Source organism: Pungitius pungitius, chromosome 2, assembly GCF_949316345.1.
Source record: "Pungitius pungitius chromosome 2, fPunPun2.1, whole genome shotgun sequence".
Lineage (NCBI taxonomy): Eukaryota > Metazoa > Chordata > Actinopteri > Perciformes > Gasterosteidae > Pungitius > Pungitius pungitius.
The window spans coordinates 3,712,953-3,734,199 of record NC_084901.1 but is presented as its reverse complement, the minus strand read 5'-3'; the positions used below and the strand labels follow the sequence as shown (position 1 = coordinate 3,734,199).

Sequence of the window (21,247 nt, the reverse complement as noted above, 5' to 3'; positions counted from 1 at the left end):
ACTGGCTTGGATTAGGGGGACGAGGGACTGGAGGGGGGGGGGGGGGGGCGGAGGCTGACAGCGCACAAAACGGGGGGGGGGGCGGGGAATAACACTCGAGATTGAGAGCGGGAGGGAACACAGTGGATTTGTGTGAATATTGATGTTTTCACTTCTTTCCCCGAATTGTTCTCCCTCCCTTTAAAGAACAAATAAATCTGAGATTGAAAGCGAGCGAGGCCGAAGCTTAGGGGGGGTGAGGGGGGGGGGTTGGGGGGGAGTTTAGTGCAGCTGAAGCATACAGGTTGTTGTTCTCACAGGGGGAAATTCCTTTGGCGCTCCAGTCTTTTCACTGAGGCAACAGGCTAGTGACTTTGAACCGCTCGGTGCTCCACAAAAGATAAAGAGGTCCCTTCTATTCTTACGTTGGCACCCGCAGACCCTAAGTCTTATCCTCCCCCCAGCCCTACACACACACATATACTCGCACACACACACATTTCTTGAGAAGAATACATATGGATGGAAGTTCTTTAAGTTCAAGTTCTCTAATTGGTCGGCCTGTGTAGCCGCTCAACCACCGCGACGCAGCATGACACAATTATTCACCACCACCACATCTAAGGGGGACACCCACTAATTGTGGGGCGTCCACAAATCCTTAAGCTCTTGTTGTGATTTGTGGTGGGTGACTCATTATTTTCAGCCTTCTGACTTCAGCATTCCATTTTTATTATTAGGTGGCATCGTTTCTACACTTGCTTTTACTCCCCCCCCCCCCCCCCCCCCCTCCCCCTTCTGGAGATGGAAGAAGCCGAAAAGCAGGTCACACTCAAGAAAGTTTGATGAAGGAAAAAAAGACTGAACAGATGCTAAATTCTATCAAGTTCCCCGTGAACTCAAATTGAGCTGCTGAGGGAGTTGGATTGAAAGTGTGTCACCCGGTGTCCTGTGTGTTCTTTGTCTTTCAGGCCATTTTTTTTTTTGCCCTCGGGGGAGGGGGGGGGGGGGAGCAGGAGAATGGAGAACGACATGTGAGAGCGGCCAACGACGCGCGCCTGACGACAGCATGCTTCGCCTCCTCCAGACCGTGGCCCTCTGCTTCTGGTGCTCTCTGCTGCTTCACAGGCAGGCCGCGGCCGACGAAGAGGCCTTCTGGCCACCGATGCCGTCGAGAGAAAAGCCGCCGGAAATCTCTTATTGGTGGACCCCACCCCTGCCAAAGTTACCTTCTCTTCCCTCACTGCCCTTCCGTATCCCCTTCTATGGAGGCTCGAAAGGGAACGACGGGTCGGCACCGACCGCCAAAGGCCCGACGGAGCCGACCGATGGCTCGCAAGGTCACCTGGGTTCGGGGGACGGCAGTTTCTCCGAGGCCTCTGAATCCCCGACCACTTTGAGTCAGGCGCTCCCAACCGGCGCGACAAAGATAGGAACAGTGTCACTTCCCAATGGGACATCGGACCCTCCGCACAGCAGCAGCAGCAGCAGCATAGCGCACAGCGACAAGGAAGCTCTTGTTTTAGACTCCCACGCTCCCACAAGCAGTTCTGTCAGACGCACTCTGGTCACCGACGGTCCCACCGGCACAGGCGCTCCAGAACGAAACGCAACACACACCCGCCCGCAGAGGGGTCAGCTGCCAGGGGAGCACCGTGATGAGGAGGCCAAAGGTTTTACAGAAAACCTCCTTTTCACCACGGCAGCAGAGACCACCGTCCCCAGCGCCTTTACGCGGACGGCAGCCGAAACCACGACAACAACAACATCAACAACAATAACCCCGGGACCGGTGGAGACCACTCTACCCAGCAGTGACCCTCTCGGGCTTGTTACCCCTTCTGCGTCCGCAGAGACCACGTTCGTAGAACCACGGGACTCAACTTTCGACATTACCCTCCGTGCTGCTGAGGCAACAAGGACAGAACCTCCTCCCACCTCCAGGTCTGGGCCCGCGGCGGAGGAGAAGCTGCGGGTGTACACCGCCGCCACAGGGATCGATTACAAACCGCTGCCGGAATCCATAACGAGCCCGACTCGGAGCCAGAGGGTTGACTTTCCAATGGCAGGAGGTAAGCAAAGTTAAACAAGTCAATAGTGGCGGCATTGGCTCCGTAGCTGCGATCCATCATGGGCAGACGGGTCTTAAGGTTGCAGTAGCTGGCCGTCAAAAAGGCTGCAGACCGCTTGAAGGACCCGGTTCATGACCAGGTCCGACATTAGCGAGGGAACCCTAGAACCTGTCGACACTCATCGAGTGCACGACCTGGAACCAAAACCATCATGCGATTGAATATCTGCTTGCTCCCCAGAGGTCATCATGGAGGTTGTTTTATTAAAGGTGGTAGTTTATTACACTGTGCTGTTTTTTTTTAATGACAAATAAATTTTTTGCATCTTGCAAGATTTCAGAAATGGAAGTTGTTGCGCGGAGCGAAGCAATCCGAATCATCTCCAATAGGTTTCCAATGCTCGCTCCCCGCAGACTGCGAGAAGGATTCAATAAAACAGTTCCATCACGCCAGAGAGGATGGAATAAAGATTAGAGCATCAAAGGCGGTTGCGCGATCAGTTTTGGAGTGAGTCATTTTGCACCACCCTATTAAAAAACACTGTTGTAAAGCAATTTACCGTTTACCACTACCTCAGAAAATGCAAAAGACAACTGGATCGGATGCTGCTTGATGGGGTTTTTACTCCCTGTTAAAAGGGGAAAGATGACGAGCTAAAACAGCTAGTGGCGTCCGGTAAAAAAAAAAAAATCAGATTTTGACTGGACATTGAGGCAACGCCTCCTTCTTCAAAGCCCATCCCCCCCCAACCCTGGCGGCAGTCTGGTGTCTGTGTGCTTAATGAGTCTTCGGCAGAAGGTGCTCCTGCAGTTACAGACGCATCCATCATGTCAGTTCAAAGGTTGGGCGAGGAAACGATGAGTCGATTATTCTCTGCCACGGGAAGGTTCGGCGTCCGTGTGATGAAGCCGTGATTCTTTTGGTGGATGCGTACGCGGAGTCTGCATCGTGTAGGACGTTAATATTCTGCAGTTGTGTACTTTTTTTTGTGCAGGTGAGACGATGCCGCTGTCACAACTAATGTCCGTCATCATCAGTTCAAATAGAAATCTTTGAATATTTCAACAGCTTCGTAGACTCACACAAAATGCTACAACTGCTCCATAAATTGACATCATGAAATATGATTTTTATTTTTTTTATGCTAGTACAATTTCTCAAACTTTTTATTGTTTGGATTTTCCTGTCAAGGTAAAAAGTCACGTGTGATGCGGTGAAAAGCTTCGAAATCAGCAACTAAGAGGACCTTAGAATCAGACTGTTTTGTCAACTTAGCTGCTCCCTAGGTGAAACATGGGCCTTCAAACTCCAGTGGGCTTCTTGAATATACTGTATACCTATAAATGCTGCAAAATATCGAAAATGTACATCGAGGCCCTCTGTGGAAAAACAAAGGAATTGCAACTATTCCCAGACCGCTCCACGCCGCTCGCATTGAGACTGGCGTTGTTATGTCTACGGCGCCCCGGTGTGTTGTGTCTGCACTTGTTTTCCCGGTTGTGAAATCGTGTGGCGGCATACAGAAGAGATGAGAGGGAGATATTTGCCCCCCCCCCACCCTCCCCCCCCCCCAGTTGGGGAGGGCTGCCGACCGTGTATCAGTATTCCGAACGCACACTCAGCGAAAACCACCTCCTCTCCACTGGGACCATCCGCTCACCAGCCGCTGTTCACGCAGGCTGAACATGCTCCTCTCCATTTAGCCTCCTCCCTCCCTCCCTCGGCCTTTTGCAGTATTTATTTATTTTTCACATTTTCTAATCCCTTTCTTTCCATTTAGTCGTCAGCTAAAAAACACGTGCACGAACACGGCGCTTTGATGCGACCTTGCAGTCTCCACTGGAGTCTCGCAGGTTTTCAGACAATCACACCTTGGCAAAAGGACACTGGAGGAGACCAGTACGGCAGAATGGGAGCGCTGCGCCCCTGCATTACCATAAATTATCCCATTATGTGAATGTTGTATCCGGTGCAGAAAATGGACTTTTTAAGCCGCTCGGGGTGAATCACTTCCCCACTGGAGGCGTGGAACACACACCCGAGCGCGGGTTTGCGTCGATCGAGGCGGCGTTTGCTACGTGTGGCGTTGCCCTTGAGGAGCCTGTTTAAAAAAAAAAAAGAAAAAAAAATTAGAAAAACAGCACCGCTCTGCATCTGTGTCAAATCCTGTACTAAAGGGACACTCCCACGTCTAACAGCAAGGGCAGCGGTGACTAGAGAGAGGAGGAAAGAGTCGGGTATAAGAGCATCTCCTCCAAAAAGCTTTCCTTTATCCTGCTCTTTCTTTCCCAACCTCCCACTTTTTTCCCCCCATTTACTGCTCTGCTAATAGACGGGGGCACGATCAGACCTTTAAGACACTCCATTACCTGCAAGGATTTATTGTCCCTCTGATCCTAAACACCCAACTGCAAAAGCACGGTCAATGATAGATGAATTGACTAAAGAAATGGATTTACAAACGCAGCATGTGACATGACATATCTAATGCACCCGGTGTAGAACTTACATGGAAAGGGGGCTTAAATGCAAATCTACAACTGTGGTGACTTTTAATATTATGTTAATCCTCTGACTCATTTGACCACACAGACAAACTCTGTTTGTTTTTGGGATTCCACCCGCAGTGAATTAACTTCACGTATGCCGATAAAAAAAACAACCTGGATTATTTCACACATTCATTCAGACTTATCTTTAAGTGTAATTTAGAGTTTCAAAATGCCACAGATGCCTTAGTAACTGCACCTCAAAACTGAACCCAATGAGCCACAACGTGATGCAATTTTGTGCGAGTACATTTGAGATGCTTTCTCTTGCTGTCCTATCATTGTGTTTGATGCCAACACGAGTGTTCTTTCCCCAAACTCACCCGGGGCCTGCACACATCACAGGGAGTGTAATGGACTTCTATTATTTTATTTCTGCGAGCTGAAGATAACGAGGAGCCTCCGAAACGACACACACTAAATTAAGGCTGTACGGTATCTGTCCGGATGAAGCTTCAGGGGAACAAGTAAAGGTCCTTTAATTGAAGAAAAAAAATGGATAGAATTTATGGTCATGGAGGCTAAAAGAAATAATATTTCTTCTAATTAGGTAAACGGTAAAAGGACAATTCAGCATGTCGGTGTTGATCGGTTCGATAAGTCAAATCTCTCTGATCCCTTGCTGCTTTGAATTTGCTCCATCAGCAGGGTCTCTGTGCATTGTGTACGAGCATCACGACCGAGTGCACGTGCTTACTGGGCTTGATTTGCAGCAGACCTCGTCAGATGTTCTGGTCAGTGGCCGGTGGTGCACAGTGTCTCCTTTCAATTAATTCATCAACAGCTTAACTGTGTTAAATGAACGAAAGACAAAATCATATTTTCATATCCGTGCTTAAAACTATAACAATACGGATTCATTGTGGGGTGAATATTGGGGGGGGGTGCAGGATGTGCAGTGTTTTGGGGTCCACAGATTCTGCTTCGAAGGCCATTAAAACTTACGATTAACTGGGCTGCTGCGAGCGTGACCCAGTTTATACCACGTGACGGTACCTCACATGGCCTCCCAGGAGCTTTCTTTTTCTTTTTTTTCTACCTCTTTATTCCTCCCACATAGCCTCCCTCCTCTGCGTCTTTTTTTAATAAATATATCTAATTCACGGAGTCGGCTCATCGGTTTTCTCCCCGACGCGTTCACTGAACGACTCCCGAACCTCACCTGGTCCGCCGTCAGTGAGAGAACCAGAGGGGGAAAGAGGCGACGTGGTCCGTTCTCCCCCTCTCTGCGTCTCACTTTCTCTCTTTTTTCATGAGTCTGGATCTGTGATGGAGGCACACACACACACACACACACACACGAGCACGCACAGAGATGTCAATGCAATTGGACTACAGAGAGACAGTCCACTGAGCCGAGGATGACTGGCTTCTAACTAAGTGGGCGAGGGCCAAAATCCATCTGACATAACTGGGTTAAGAAATACAGTCCCGTCCGCTTGAGGCGTGGAGCCTCAGACGTGTCCGTGAGCGGAGACCACACAGGGTCCAACCTTCCATTGGCTTTAAACTGTTTTTTTTGCCCCCCACCATCCCCCCCCCCTCCCCACCCATCCCACGACTCTTCAAAGCCTCCGTGTTTGTATCACTCGTCGATTGTTTGGAGGTTGAAATCGCGTGTGTCTCCCCAGAGCCGCCCGGCAGAGAGGACGAGGGGGACGAGGGGGACGGGGGAGGTGCGGCTCCTTCGGCGGACATTTCCAGGACGCCCGCCGAGCCGCCAACAACGCCGCCGCCGCCGCCGCCCCAGAGCACAGGTGAGCGGCCGAATCCCTGGAAATGGAAATGAACACTCATTGCAAATTGTTTCTATTTTCTATTTGCTCTGACACACTGACAAACTGGACCACTTGCTTTGTTTGGCCAGAAAGACGGAAATACCAGTTAGAATATAACATATTTAAAGCGTTAGAAGCATCAAGCAACTAAAGGAATGTGGCGCAAAATGGAAAAGGGAGCTGCCTGCCGTTTGCGGCCTGAAGCAAAAAGCTGTTGTTGATAATATTGGCTGCACATTAACACATTTACTGCTTTTTTAATATAAACTCTCACCGTTTGGTTTAATGGACCCAAACAAGTCCTCAGCATGATGAGCATGAGCTCAATTGCTTTTTTTTGAGGTGAGCCGTATTGAACGTGATGGCGATGAGATGGAGCTCTCTGTTTTCTCGATGGGGGAAATCGGCGCAATGAGAGACGAGTGCGTGGGGCTGTTGCTCATTTATAACATACAAAGAATCACTCACCTTCATTACCTCGGCCGGTCTGCAGATGAAGCGGCTTTATGGGTGAGACCTCAGACCTGAGAAGATTCACGAGCAATACCCAAAGAGATGAAGGCGTGAATAAAGCCCCTGGTGCAGTAATAATGAAACCACTCCTTCAAATGAAGAATTTCTGAAGCGCATCATCTTGTGTGGATTTGCTGATTTTATGAAAATGGGACCATTTATCTTTCAGGGCCTGAATTCACCTTGAGACAGCTCCTTTTTGATTGAAACTGACTTATTCCCAGTTATCATCACAACATTGTAATGCTAGTCAAATGGCACTTTGCTGAGCGCGGCGTCCCTTGCGTGGCAGACTCGTGGGGGATGTTAGTCAGATGACCGTTGGAACGCAGGCCCCCCCCTCGCGCACACACACACACACACACACCCGACCCCGTGCGGGCCGCTCGGTGTGACATTTATCGACAAAACGTGGGCAGCAGTTCAATACCCATCATGGCCGACGGGCCTCCAAATCGCCGGGAAAGTAAACGAATAGACGGGCGAACCCCGGATTTTATCAGCAACCCGCCCCCCCCTGCCCCCCCACCCTGCACATTCAGAATGCCCGCGGCCGTGTGTTTATTCTACACTTTCCCACCCCGCCCGCTGTCTGTTTTGGTAGGACGACATTGTCGGGTGCAGTGAGATGTGACCTCGTTTAATGCTGCTGATGTTATAGCTTTCAACAAATCACCCCCCCCCGCCCCCCTCCCCTCCCCTGGAGGCACTTGTGGATTTTAAATGAACCAGTGTTTATGATTTCAGTCCTTCCTTCCTGTCATATTAAATGTCAATATGGAACCGTGCGTTCAGTCCGGCCTCTAAACAGACGAGAGAGAGAGATCTAGACGGCGTAACCGCGGAAACCCGCCATCCTTATTTTTAACCTCCCCTTTGAGGACGTGCTTCAAAAGAACGATCAGGATGTCTGAGACAAACGGGGAAAAGGTGCACCGGTGTCCGGCAGTCGCGGCCGTATTTCCTCCAGCTCTGGGGTCAGGAGAAGAACGAGGGAAATAGGTAGAGGACCTAGTGGAGAACAGGCAGGCCTGCAAGTGCTGTGCTGAAAGCACTTGTGAAAATCCACCCCCACCTCTCAGGATCCGAGGCGGGAAAAGAGAAAGGGCCTTGTTGATCAGGGGTGCTTGAAAACGGGGCAAGTGTCAAACATGCAAATGAACTCGGACACGAGACACACTCAGCCGCCAATTGAGTGCCGTTTTTTCCGCTCTGGCACTGAAGAGCTGCCTTGCATCGGCCTTGCATCGGCTCTATACTGTAAAGCGTAAAGCATGGAAAAAGAGGCTTGTAAAAAAATCAGGGCAGTCTAGCAGAAAAGAGAAACGTCCCATGTTTAAAAATAACGAACCCACCTATGGGGAGTCTCCACTTTTGGAAGGTGGGAAAACATAAACAAAGGAATACAACCCGTCCAAAAAAAAAACACATAAAAGACAGATGATAAAGACTTGAAAAATGAGAATGCTAGACCACAAAAATCCCGCTTTTAGTTTTATATCCGAAACAATTTCGATCTCTTCAATCTATACGCAATGATGAAGAGCTTTTGTGGTGCTCGGCAGCTCTTTAACTGGCCCCTGACGTCACCACCAGCTATAATGTCTTGCGCCAGGCTTCCCGGGGCATAATTAAACCCCTTTCTTTTTCTATTTTTTTTAAACAAGAGATGAAAAAAACAAAATTTGGGCTGTATACACAAACAATATTGACACTTTTGTGAAATAGAACAAGATTCATGATGTGAAGCGAGAAGGCTTCATGTGCGGCGCAGAAGAGCTTCTAAATGCAATCGTTTCCCAAGCCAAACCATTTCCTACGCAATCATAATCATCTTTACTTGCATGGAAACTCCAGATGGCTTACGTAATGCAAGAGAAACCAGCTCTGTGGTTCTGAATGGGCTGTTCACGCACACACACACACACACACACACACACACACACACACACACACCCTCTGATTTGGGTCCGGCGTTGTATGAAGTTGCCCTTGTTACAAGCTTCTGAACAGGATTAGCACATTAGGGCAGAAAGCACCCTTTCACCACCCTGGAGCTGAGCCAATGTCGTGAAAGGCTTGAATTATGATTAAAGGCCTCAGTATATTCTCACGAGTGGACAATTAGGCTGCTTTTAAGGGAATTAAAAGTAGGTGATTAGAGCCGTAGCTCATTTCCTTGAGTCTCATCCAAGCTATTTAATGCAGATGTGTTGAACCAGCTTTTCCTATTTTCTTCCCCTCCCCCCCCCCCAGAAACTCCCCATATCCCTCCGTACACCGATGACTGGATGTACAGCCAGGTGGACAGTGACGCCACCTTGCTTCCAGACTGCAATAAAGAGCGCTCGGGGATCTGCAACCTCTCCGACACCTGGGACTTGAGACCCCCCTCGGACGCCAAGCCCACGCAGAACGCCACCGCCACGAACCGGTCGGCCGCCCCCCACCTGATCCCGGCTCCGCCCATGCTGGTGCCGCTGTACACCGACTGGAACAGCGCCATGGCGGCGTGGGGCGTGGCCTGGGAGGCGCACGTCTACGGCGCCGGCTGCGCCTTCGCCGCGCTGGCGCTGGCCTCGGCTCTCAACCTGCTCTGCCTGCCCCTGCGGTGCCCGTCCGGCTGCGGCTACTTCGCCCTGGTCAGCCTGTTCCTGCTGGCCGCCGGCGGCACCCGGTCGTTCTCCCTGCTGTACGACGCCTACGGCCACCGGGACCGCTTGCCCTCGGCGGAGGCCTCGCTGGTGCTCTACGAGGCGCCGTTTCCCTGTTTGACCGCAGCGTTCGGCCTGGTTTTCCTGCTCCTCTCCATGCGCTCGAGGATGCAGCTCTCCTACTCGGCCTTCCAGAGGCCCTGCTTCCTGGCCTGCCTCGTCGCCGTGCACTTCGGCGCCGCGTTCGGGCCGGTGACGCTGCTGGAGTTCTACCGGCAGAAGCCTCCCCTCTGCCTCTTTCTCTCGCTCGTCTCCCGCGGGGCCTTCGTCGCGCTGGCCACGTTCCTGTCCGCGGCCTATTTCGTCTTCTACATCTACGTGCGGGCGGACTCGAAGCACATCTACCACCTGAACAACACGTCCCCGACACCCGCTGAGCGCTACAACCGCTGCCCCTTCGCCGAGAGCCGGGACTGGGACCGCGCGGCCCTCACCGTGTGCGTCTCAGCGCTGTTCTGCCTGGCGTGCGCAGGGCTGCAGTTCTACGCGATGCTCAACGCCATGGGTGTGGCGGGTGGAGAGGAGGTATTCCACCCTTGGCCCTGGTGGGCTTTCCAGTTTAGCTGCAGACTATGCGAGCTCGGGGTTTGTCTCACCTTAGCCCTGGTGGTGGCGCAGCCCGTCTACTGTTCTGACCACCTCCCAGCCGCAGGAAGCTGTTGGACTGAGCTGTTGGCGTCCAAGTCACCCATCCTGCCCGGGAGCTACCAGTGGACCCTCAGCCAGCAGGAGAAGCTCGCCATCGTCGATACCGTTGGGCTCGGAGAGATGGAGAGCCTCCCTCTTTACACCCTGGTGGATGAGAGGCTTGGCAGCAGTCTAAACGGCCTTGACCTCCTCTACCACAGCAACCGGGCCTTGGCGTACAGGGACCTGGACTTGGATTTGGACCTGAAGGGCTCAAGGAAACCTGAGGATGTGGGACGCGGGGAGCCCTCGGGTGGCTCCTCGTTCACCAGCGACTCGACCGCAGACCTGAGGCCACCTTCGCCCATCAACCTGCGCCGCAGCATAGACGAAGCACTTTTCAGCGAGGCCCTGTTCCCCACGAGCCTCTTCAGCCCCGCCAGGCCCACCCACTGCAGCGATCTGTCCATCAGCGACCACCGCGCGCCGCAATGCAACGGCCTCTGCGATCCCCTCTCGGCCGACGCCGGCCTTTATCGGACCTCTTCCTGCGTGGAGGTGGCAGCCCAAGGCCCCCTCGAGCCCTCTCGCGCCCGATCCCAGGGAGATACATCTCAAGGCGGCCCGCCATCCCCCTCGCTGTCCTCATCCTCCAGCTGCTCATCTCCTGAACGTTGGAGGGGCAGCTCTTCCTCCAGCTGCCTCTACCGGGAACCCTTCGGGGGCTCCTCGCTGGTCCTGTGCCCGAGCCCGGAGAGACGCGCCCGGCAGCTGCTCCAGCAAGGGGCCGAGGGCCACGCGGCGTCCTCCGGGCAACGCGGCCACGCCGACCCGCGGAGGAACTATCACACCCTGGGTGCGGCGTCACAGGAGAGCCTGGACCTGGACCTGGACCTGGACGTGTCGTCGTCGGAGGCGGACCGCTCCGCGCAGGAGGAGTTCATCGGCGCTTGCAGACAAATCGACGCTTTGAGTATCTGCAGTGAGACTATAGATTTATAAAAAAATATGGTTTTTTTTTGTTTTGTTTTTTTACAAGGGACAAGTCTGGTGAAACAAGGGTTACACGGGGGATTTAAGGAGGATGTATGAAAGGTGACTGTCAATGGTATTTTACAGCCTATTTGATAGTGCATGGTAGCTTTCGCTTTTACCGTTAAAACCTATAGCTGCCAAAACAACGTTTCTGAAGGTTTGATAAGCTTTCGTACGTGGTAATTAGTGAGCATCTATATGGGTCTAAGTGCCAAGAATGTCAAAAGCCAAGAGTTGATTTGTATCTTTTACGTGCTTGATTAAGGCCGGAGAAGTTTGATACAGTAAAACAATTTTTTTTTAAAAGGTGGCATTTCACTGAGTGCAGATGACAAGAATTTTTTTGTACAAAATGTTTTTATTGCATTTCAACATTCCAAATACTACTACTGTGACAGAGAAGCACTTAAATACTACTGAAGTCTGACGTTTTCAATTTCAGCAGAATAACATTGTCATTAATGCTCATGTTATAATATATATATATATATATACTGGATTGCACCTGTCAAACTCCATAATCATAACACCTGTGACTTGCAGTGACCTCTACTGGGAAACAAGTGTTACTTTATCCTACAACGATTACTAATGGCCTCTGCTTCTATGTACACTGGCAGCATACTCTGACTTGCTTACTAATTTATTTATGTCCAAACATAACTGCTAAACACATGGTTTAATAAAGTATTTTATAAAGCACTGTGGCTTCTTTTACTCGAGGTTAAAAGTGACATCCCACGTGATTTCGCAACTCGCAAAGAAGACAAGTCACTCATGTTTGATTTATTTATTGTGTGCTTAAGTGATATTCCTCAAAAAAATCCCAAATGATTGTAATGAATAAAGTCTTTTCTGTCCATTTAAAAAGCCCTTTCTTATTAATTTAGTTATTGGTTGCAGAAGCTACTGCAATGTTGTGGCAGCTTTACACTACGTTGAAGCTGAAATAAAAAAAATAAATTAAAAAAAAGTGTAAACCCAATATCTCAATGATCACTATATTGGTGCTTTTTAGATGGACTAATAGAACACAGTACTTTACAATTGACATTTTAAATAACCTGAATTCTCTTTAGGTGGGAAACTGAAAACAAGCAGCAGTCATTTCCAACTGGATATATGTATATATTTCTCCATATATTTTCATGTACAATTTCTTTTTGCAATTTTGTGTAATTGCAAGGCCTTTTTTTTCAGCAGGGTAAATACATGAGCACTTTAGAGGAATTCAACCCTTACAATCTAGTAAGTTAAAAAAAAAAAAAAATTAAAAAAAAATCCATCCAGTATGTAAATAACAGAAAAGCCTAATCCTACATAAACTGAACGACAAACACAAGCGAGGCGTTTTAAAGTAAGAAAAAGGAGGCGAGAGGGTGTGTGGCATTATGCGTTTTCACTGAGCCTTCGTCCAGTCCCGTTTCAAGGCATCTCTCTGGTAAAAAGAAACCAACTGTAAAACGAACGTAAAACCGTCACAGAGAACATAAACCTATGCCACACTACAAAATGCGGGAAGGAAGTGACACGGCAACAAGGGGGCTTTTGGCGCCAATTTTGGTTTCTAAAATTTACAAAAGAAAAAGTGTCAAGAGGAAGCGGCAGAACACTTGGCAGTATATATGCAATTACAATAACGCAGAATATAAATACAGCCATGTTTGGCTTAGTGAAAAAAAACTAACGGGCATATCAAAACACTTCATGCGCAATTCAAAGACCCCCCCCGCAGACCCCCACAACACAGGTTTAATATAAAGTTTGTTTTATCCAAAAGTATTCAAATTACAGGTGAAGAAATAGTCGTCATTACAAACTATTCTTGATTGATTTAATACCTTTTATGTTGTTTTTTTTTTTTTCTTCCTCTTTTCTCTCGACACGAATGATCCTCAGATTTCGGTGCCTTCCATGCTCAACGTGTGAACACTACGCACCGACGCGGGACGCTGATTATTCGCCAGGGCGCCTTTGACGAGGAAAGAAGACAAAAAAAAACAAATGCCCTCTGTGGACTGTGTCCATCGCTCGTCGGGGGACGCTGGTCGGATGCAAAGTCGACGGGATGATCGTTACGCCCGACATCTCGTACCTCGGGATCCATAATGTGGGAAAGTAAACAATATGCGCTGAAACAAACGGCTACTGTTCACAAGCAGCTTTTTACCTCAAATGACCTACAATTGGTGTGAAAAAAAAAAAAAAAAAAAAACATGGTAAGATTGGCATGAAACACCAATTCACTTCAGAGACCAGGGTCTGCTTTACTGAACGTACTGGTGCATTAACAGCTGGGATGTGAGGGGCTTCAGACGAGGGGGGGGGGGGGGGGGGGGGGGGGGGGGGGGGGGGGGGGGGGGGGATAACAACAAGTAAACACAGTGCACCTTCACTTTTGTTGACTCGACACACATTATTAACTCAGTCACACGTTACCCTTGATTTACCACACACACACACACACACACAGTTCATCCGCTCACTACCGACCACGTACTCTAGATACAGCTGTGCCTTTCCCAAAAACCTGACGCGCCACTTAGCGAGCCCCCCAACCCCCCCCCCCCCCAAAAAAAAAAAAATCCCAGGTGTTCAGAGGGCGTCGGTTCGAGGGTCCTCGCTACGCCGCAGTGTCTCGTTCCTCCAAAGGGGACGGCCGGCTGGGATGGGTGGGTACGACGGAGGAGAGGGCAGAGAGGGCGTGGCGGGTGGTGCGTGTATTAACATTTGGTCACAGTTGGACGTGCGTCGATGAGCTGCACGCCATCCTCCCCTCCCCCGCCAGCTCAGAAGAGCCGCTTCTCGTAACTGTGGAGGCAGAGGAAAAAAAAAAGAAATCAGGATAATAAACTAACATTCGGCCTGTTTTTTCTTTATTTTCCATTGTAAGTGTCTGCGGATGCCAACGCAGGGAAAAGCGTTCTAATGGACTGTTTTCATAGCGGCGTAATGATGGAATCCTCCACGGCACCCAAAAAAAAAAAAAAACACCACAGTTTGCAGTTTCCGTTCCTGCTTCTGGGACTTTTGCGCTCACTGTAAAAACCGGACATTTGGTCTCGACCACGAGAGCTCGGTCCTACTTCCTTTTCAGAAGGAGGGTGTTGGTTATGCAGAGTAAAAACAAAAAATGTAGTTTAAAAATAGTTTTTGGAAAGAACCCCAAATGCCGTCTTTGTACTTACGAGTGTAGCCCATGAACGCCTCCCTCCACTTGTGCCGACATGGTTCTCTTTTCAAACTTCAGCTCCCCGGAGTACATCATGGAACTGAAGAAGATGGAGAGCTGGTAAAACGCACCGCACAATAAAGCCTGCATCTTTATTCTCACACACAACTCACCGGAGGACAGAAAGGCTCTTTGCCCCGATGTCCTGGCAGCCGTGCTGGATGCCAGCTATCAGGTAAGGTACAAACTTGTGGATGGAGCCCTTGTCCTGGACCGAGCCCGACACACCCTGCGCCACCTTCACATTGTCGCCCTCGCTGTGGAAGCACGTCAATCAATATTCTTCAAAACGGAAATCAGGGGCGTTTAAATCAGCCGCTCCTGGACAGACCTGAAGTAGCGTTTCTGGCTGCTGGTGCTCTTCTCCATGGCGTCCAGGGAGCCCATGCCCCGGTACTTCTTCAGCCGCACGCCGTCTGAGAAGAAGTACTCCCCCGGAGCCTCGGTTGTTGCCGCTAGCAACGAGCCCATCATCACTGGAGTGGGAGAGAATTATCTGTAGTACCCCATTACCCGTAAAGAGCAACATTGCTGCTCCGACAACAAACTTGATTTTAAATTATTGCGAGATAAGGCCTTGTTTTTTTTCCTTTTCACACAATCGTTCAAATCTCACCAGTCGATGCTCCGAGAGACAGCGCCTTCACCACGTGGCCTACAGTCTGAATGCCGCCGTCGGCGATGACCGGTACGCCGAAGCGCCTGGCGTACTCGGCTACCTTGTACACCGAGGTGCCCTGGGGCCTCCCGCACGCCATGACTAGAGGATTAAAATGAGAAAATATTTCTGACACGGCTGCCTTTGAAACAAATCAGTTTGAAGCAAACAAACGGAGGTCAGACACAAATCCACATGTACAACACAAAGCAGCATCCATTTGAGTGGGGACCAACAGAAGTTATTTTAGGTTCATGTCCTTTTGCTGCAACACATTTCCTCAGTTCTTGATTTCATTGTGAGCACAAGAGGCCTGTCGCCATGGTTACAGCAAGCAAGGCCGTGGCAGATTGCCATGACAACACGGAGGGTCTCTTTCAAATAGCTCATAGCTCAATTCAGAACCGGTGCAGCTGGTACTGATGAGCTACAACATCTCCACCATTTTAAAATCCTCTGTACATTCTATCGTTCATCTCAAATGAAATTGAGACCACTTTTAACTCCCACATACTCTGACAGCGGAAAAAAAAAAAAAAAATCAGAAACCCACGTCGCCAGGAGACCAAAGAGGTGCAAGTACCTTCCTGCGTGATGCAGATGGAGCCGCAGCCCATGCCGACCCTCAGAGCATCCACACCAGCATCGATCAGATTCTTGGCCTGAGCTGCTGTGACCACTGAGCAAAACAAGTGGCACAAAGCAATGGTGCAAAGGATCAGATGTTGCTGGCAATACAAGGCGTGCAAATCAAAATCTGAAAATCAGAGCCACGAGGCAAAAACGGACAAGTCAGTCATTCATAAAAAAAAAAAATAAAAAAAAAAAATCAAACTCACCGTTTCCTCCCACCACTTGCAGTTCTTGATGCTTCTGCTTGATATAATTTATCATGTTAATTTGATACACCGAGTTGCCTTGTGAAGAGTCCTGGGGATGTGGGAAAAAAAAAAAGGAAAAAAAAGAAAAGAAAACACTTAGTGAGTGAATTGACGTGGACCATCCGAACAGATAGGCGCAGGCTGAGCTGACATTGCGTTGTCTCAACTATCAAACCACCCACCAGGACAACCACGTCCACGCCGGCCTGCACCAACAGGTCCAGTCTGTATTTGTCGTCCTCTCTGGTGCCGATGGCGGCGCCGCACAGCAGCTGTTTGCGGGGGTCCTTGGAGGCCAGCGGGTAGTCGCGGTTCTTCTTCAGATCCGTCCGGGCAATGATGGACACCAGCTCGTCGTCGCTATTCACGATGGGGAGCTTTCCTGGTTGAATGTCAAAAAGTCGAGGGTTATTCCGTTGGAGCGGAGCGACCGAAAAGGCCGTCACACGTGCGCCTTCCACTCACCTTTCTTGCTGCGCTGCAGGATGTCATTGGCTTCTTTCAGAGTGACGCCGGCCCGAGCCACGACCAGCTCGTCCCTCTTCGTCATGGCCTTGGTGACGACGAGCGAGAAGCAAGCGAAAAGGAGCGATTACAACACAATTGTACGTCGGGGTCAACTAAAAAGGGGCGGCGCGCGGGTTTCTAGGCCGGAGCACGAAAATACACACCTCCTCCAGAGGTTTGCCGCGGTCCTTCTCAGACAGGAAGTCGATGTCTCGGGACGTGACGATGCCCACCAGTTTGCTGCCCATTTTGCCCGTCTCCGTGACGGGAATACCGGAGAAGCCGTGTCTCACTTTGGCCTCAAACACGTCGCCGACTGTGTGGCGCGGACTCATCACGACGGGGTCCGTGATGAAACCCTGCTCAAACCTCTGCAGGAGGAGGAGAAAGCCAACATTGTTCAGAGCCTTATCTACCGCTCCCCCCTTCTTTATATGTCCAAAGCATTAAAAAACAAACATCACAGAGACACATAACAGTAAGCAAATGTTAAAAGGCAAAAGCAGAAACGCACACACAGGACGATTACCTATATGAACCTATATGGAGACAGTACAAAAAAAAACAAATAGGTCAAGAAACGATATATGCGAGAGTCAACAACCAATGACTAATATAATCAAAGATGGCTGGTGAGCGTTCGACTTTACACAATCAGACATTGTGACATGAAATTTAAAGAAGATGAAGAATGCATTTAGCTGCAGTGTATCATTTCAGTTTGTTAAAGGGGAACTTACAACATGTCAGCTAATTTAGCATCTATTTATTTACCTTAACCTTGCGGACCTCGTTGGCTTGGAACTCTGGTGTGCAGTTGTGGTGAATGATGCCGATGCCGCCCATAAGCTACCGGAGAAGAAGAAAATGGTTTAATAAGGCGATAAATTAAAACCGCTGCCGTTGCTTAGAAGCAGTTTTGGCACAGTGGTGTCTTACCGCCATAGCGATAGCCATAGATGACTCTGTGACCGTGTCCATGGGGGAGGAGATCAGAGGGGTCTTCAACGTGATCTTCCTGGTCAGCGCCGACGTCAGGTCCTAAGAGGGGTTAAACATGTCTGTAGGTTTGCTCATGAACCACCAGGGGGCAGCCTGCACTTCAGATTCAATGTACAACAGCAGTGGATATCTAAATATGTTTCAGTGAATCGAAGGGAGTTATTTGAAGTTTCTTTCATTTCAATAAAGGTTTTACATGAGAGCTGATTAAAGATTTTAGGATAAAGTGCAATGGGATGCGTGGACCACCATATAGAGTCCTTCCTCTCAGGGACAGAGCCCAACCGCTCTCTCTCTCTCTCTCTCTCCGATTTGAACATTCCCACAATCCCCTGCTATTGTTGTCTCCAACCGTGTGTGAGAAAACAAAGACATTCTTTGCACATGGGAAACGGGCAAATGAGCGCTGTGGTGTCCACGCTGTCCCTCCTTATCTGTGCCAGACGTAAACTATGGAGGCTTTTCTCAAGGGGCTTCACGGCCAAGTCAGGACAAAATCACCACGTCGCCGTTCGGCGAGAGCACAGCTGCGGCAACCTGCTGAATCCAACCCGAAAGGTCGGGGGGGGGGGGGGCACGTCACGTGACCATGCACGAAAGCTCCGATCACCGAGTTTCGTTGGAGTTATTTGAGCTCGAGCAGACGCACTTTACGGTGAAAAACTGGGGCAAAGGAATAGACTCTGCTGAGGCAGAGCGAGGCAGACGAGCATCTCGCACAGCAACGAGCACTCTGTGGCTAAAGGGGGGGGGGGGGGGGGGGAGATTAGAGATACATTAAATTAAAATCTGCTGAGATGGACGAAGCAAAAGAGGAGAGGGGGGGGTTCTGAAGAGATTAACTCCAGTCATCTGCCGAGTGACGTGGAAGAGCGACCAACCGGACAAATGTAAATACAAGGAGGGGGGAGAGGGGGGGGGGGGGGGGGGGGCGGCGAGGCTGCAGCCGCCGGGTCACCACACGGGGCAAAAAATAGCAGCGCAGCAGGGGAGAAGAACTGAAGCAGACAAAAACAAGACTGCTTTTGGTTAAGAGCCGCCATTTGAGGTCTGGGGGGGGCAGTAGAGCGTTTTTTTTTTTTTTTTTTAAACAAACAATCTCATGGTTCAGGAAGGTGTCACATCTGATTTGACAGACACTTGCAAAAACCTTCTAAAAACCGCCAACCGTGTGCCCTCAAATATGTCCCTCACACCTAGGGGTACTCACCACTTCGTCTGAGGTGAAGTCGATGAAGCCCGGTAGTATCAGGAAGTCACTGAAAGACACAAAGAAAAAAGGTGAAGTAAGGACCCGGTGCCTCGGTTCATGGCTGGTTACAAAGCATCTTTACAATACCAGGAGCTAAAACAACACATTTGTGGTAGATTCTGCTGCACTGAGAATTTAAAACACATGTTCTGATCCCTTCAGCATCAGTAGCTCACTGGGTGAAAGCAATAGAATGAGGCTACCTAACAAGTCTGGGGCTTAAAAAAAAAAAAAAAAAGAAGAAACAGTGCAAGACATGGTAAAGACAAACCAACATTTGAATTCAATATTTGTTTATACATCCCATTAGTTTGGAATGGCCCGGGTGTCTTTCTACTCATTCCCTTCTGCAACCTTTAGTTGGATTGTCTTATGTCTCCTCTCTCGTAGGGTAACGAGTGCGGACACACCGGTGAGGGAGGTCACGCCGCGTCCATTACTTGGTCAGGAAAAAGAAAGAAAAAGGCTACAGTTGATTCCGTTCAGCTCTTGGACTGAAAGAACACGATGAGCCGGTAGGAGAGACGAGTGGTGGCGGATTTCAACCAGAACCCAGAGGATTTTTTTTCCATGTGGGTGTGAAAACAGTGTAGGGGACAGACAGAGGAACAAGGAGGGGTGGGGGTTTGGATGCCACGTGGACGTTACAGAGGGAGGGAGGGGGGGGGGGGGTGTGAAACAGGAAAATGGTGGGCGGTGCAAGTGAACAGACGTGAGTCTAAATTTTTTTTTTTTTTAAAAGCCTGTAATAAGACGCCAAAACGGAAGGAGTGCCGTTTCTTTTTTGTTTTCCCATAAACCGTCAGCGTGGGGACGAGCAGGAAGTCAAGCACATACCTGCAGGCATTTAGCAGCAGCCACAAACCTCGGCTCCGCCCCCTCATTTGGGCCGAGCCGGAGCTCATCGTGTTGGATTTGAATGCAAAAAGACAACACAGGCCCGTGATGCCTCATCGCGGTCGTTGTTGTTTGAATGTTAAATGGAAGACCTTTTTTTTTTAACAGCACAGCCTACAGGCAGTAGCTGAGCTCCCCAAGACTGTGCAGAAGCAGCTTCTGGCCAAGGCATGTAAAAAGAAAAAAAAAAAAATGCACCCAAAATAACTACAACATTGCTCAGACAATGAGCAATTTGTGCTGTAACGTCACCCCGCCCCAAACGTCTGTGGTAGTTCACCGGGCACTCTGTGGTCAAGTTAAAGACGGGAGTGACTTCACAGAAGATGCGGTGAGTCGCGGTGGACGGACTTGTGTCAAAATGCTTCCCTCTTCCTGCATCTCACCTCTTTGGTGTGGCTTACTTCATTTTCCTCTATTATCAAAAAAATAAATAAAAATAGGCTGCCATCTTAGACTCTGTTGCTCAACTAATTGAGCACATTTTAGGATTCACGCCAAAGAGTCACAGAAGCACCATCGGCCACTTTGAAAGGCGCTTCTAAGAAATCTAGAGGATTCCTGCTGCGAGCCGCATGTCGTCCATTCAGGCCGTCACGTGTGCAGCAACCCCCCCCCTCCCCCCCCCTCTGGCCGTGACGCCCTTAGTTAGCCAGCGCCGTTTTCTTCTATTCAATAAGCGTCTGTGAGGCAGGAGCAGCGTGACCCGTGCAGTCGTTCGGTGGAAGCGCTTTGGTTGTGCAGACTGATTATGTGCCGTCTACGGACCACATTGGAATTGCGCATCGGCCAACGGTCTTTCGGGAGCGCCGAGCGGGCGTCTAAGTCAGTGATTGTCGTGGTGGTTAGTGCCTGTTCAAGAGGTAAAAAGCACAGGGGTGGTGGATTCAGCAGAAAGTTCGAACCGGCCTGAAATGAGTGACACTAAATCTTTGCGCCATGTTAAAGGGTATTAAGGAAATGAAACTGGTGAGTTCAGGGATTTTCAAGGAGATTTCAGACAGAAAAAAAACAAATACAAAAGCAGGTACTGTTTATCACCAGAATGCGTCCCAGAGCAGAGAGGTTACAGAAGATTTGAGAAATTAGTGTTTCATTAGTGCCAAAGTGGGGGGGGGGGGGGGGGGGGGGGAGTGTTGTTTTTTTTTTTTTTTTTTTTTTAGAAAAGGCTTGAGCTGTTCTGACATGCACGACGCAGTCACAGGACAGATCATGCCTTTAATAGTGGAAGTAAATCATGCAGGTTTGTACACTGGAAGCAAATTTGATCCCCATGACCAAGGTCATACTGAGCACTCCGACTACAGCCCTCCGTTTCAATCCACTGCATTCATGCACCATCACCAAACCAGACAGATTTAGGCATGGTATGTTTCGCTCAAAGTAAAGTTGCTTTGGGGGGGACTTTCATTTGCTTCCCCTTAACGAAATTATCTTATTTGGAGAGACATTAGGATTTTTTGTAACAGCACAGTTTCAAAACAGTTTGAAGATGACTGTTTTACTCACTTGTAAGTCAACCCATCTCCTTTAGAGCATAGCTCTTCAGCC

The 21,247-nt window shown here is 49.5% G+C and overlaps 2 protein-coding genes across 2 annotated transcripts in view; one reads left to right on the top strand and one right to left on the bottom strand.

Moving 5' to 3' along the window:
• The first annotated feature begins 988 nt into the window (after positions 1–988).
• prrt4b (proline rich transmembrane protein 4b) lies at positions 989–12,230 on the top strand. Its single transcript, XM_062559925.1, has 3 exons — positions 989–2,051; positions 6,232–6,357; positions 9,148–12,230. The coding sequence occupies exons 1-3, from the start codon at positions 1,049–1,051 to the stop codon at positions 11,232–11,234; spliced, it is 3,216 nt and encodes a 1,071-aa protein (XP_062415909.1). The 5' UTR covers positions 989–1,048; the 3' UTR covers positions 11,235–12,230.
• Positions 12,231–13,620: 1,390 nt separating this feature from the next.
• Positions 13,621–21,247, bottom strand: part of LOC119210438 (inosine-5'-monophosphate dehydrogenase 1b) — an 11,032-nt gene continuing 3,405 nt past the window's right edge. The window contains exons 2-15 of the mRNA XM_062558454.1: positions 21,206–21,244; positions 18,758–18,806; positions 17,485–17,586; positions 17,320–17,394; positions 16,710–16,916; positions 16,504–16,591; positions 16,221–16,420; positions 15,997–16,087; positions 15,741–15,836; positions 15,116–15,259; positions 14,831–14,975; positions 14,613–14,756; positions 14,456–14,539; positions 13,621–14,078 (exon numbers count right to left, since the gene is read on the bottom strand). Coding sequence (XP_062414438.1) covers positions 14,057–14,078; positions 14,456–14,539; positions 14,613–14,756; positions 14,831–14,975; positions 15,116–15,259; positions 15,741–15,836; positions 15,997–16,087; positions 16,221–16,420; positions 16,504–16,591; positions 16,710–16,916; positions 17,320–17,394; positions 17,485–17,586; positions 18,758–18,806; positions 21,206–21,244 — 1,486 coding nt within the window. The 3' untranslated portion in view covers positions 13,621–14,056. The remainder of the gene's footprint in view (positions 14,079–14,455; positions 14,540–14,612; positions 14,757–14,830; positions 14,976–15,115; positions 15,260–15,740; positions 15,837–15,996; positions 16,088–16,220; positions 16,421–16,503; positions 16,592–16,709; positions 16,917–17,319; positions 17,395–17,484; positions 17,587–18,757; positions 18,807–21,205; positions 21,245–21,247) is intronic.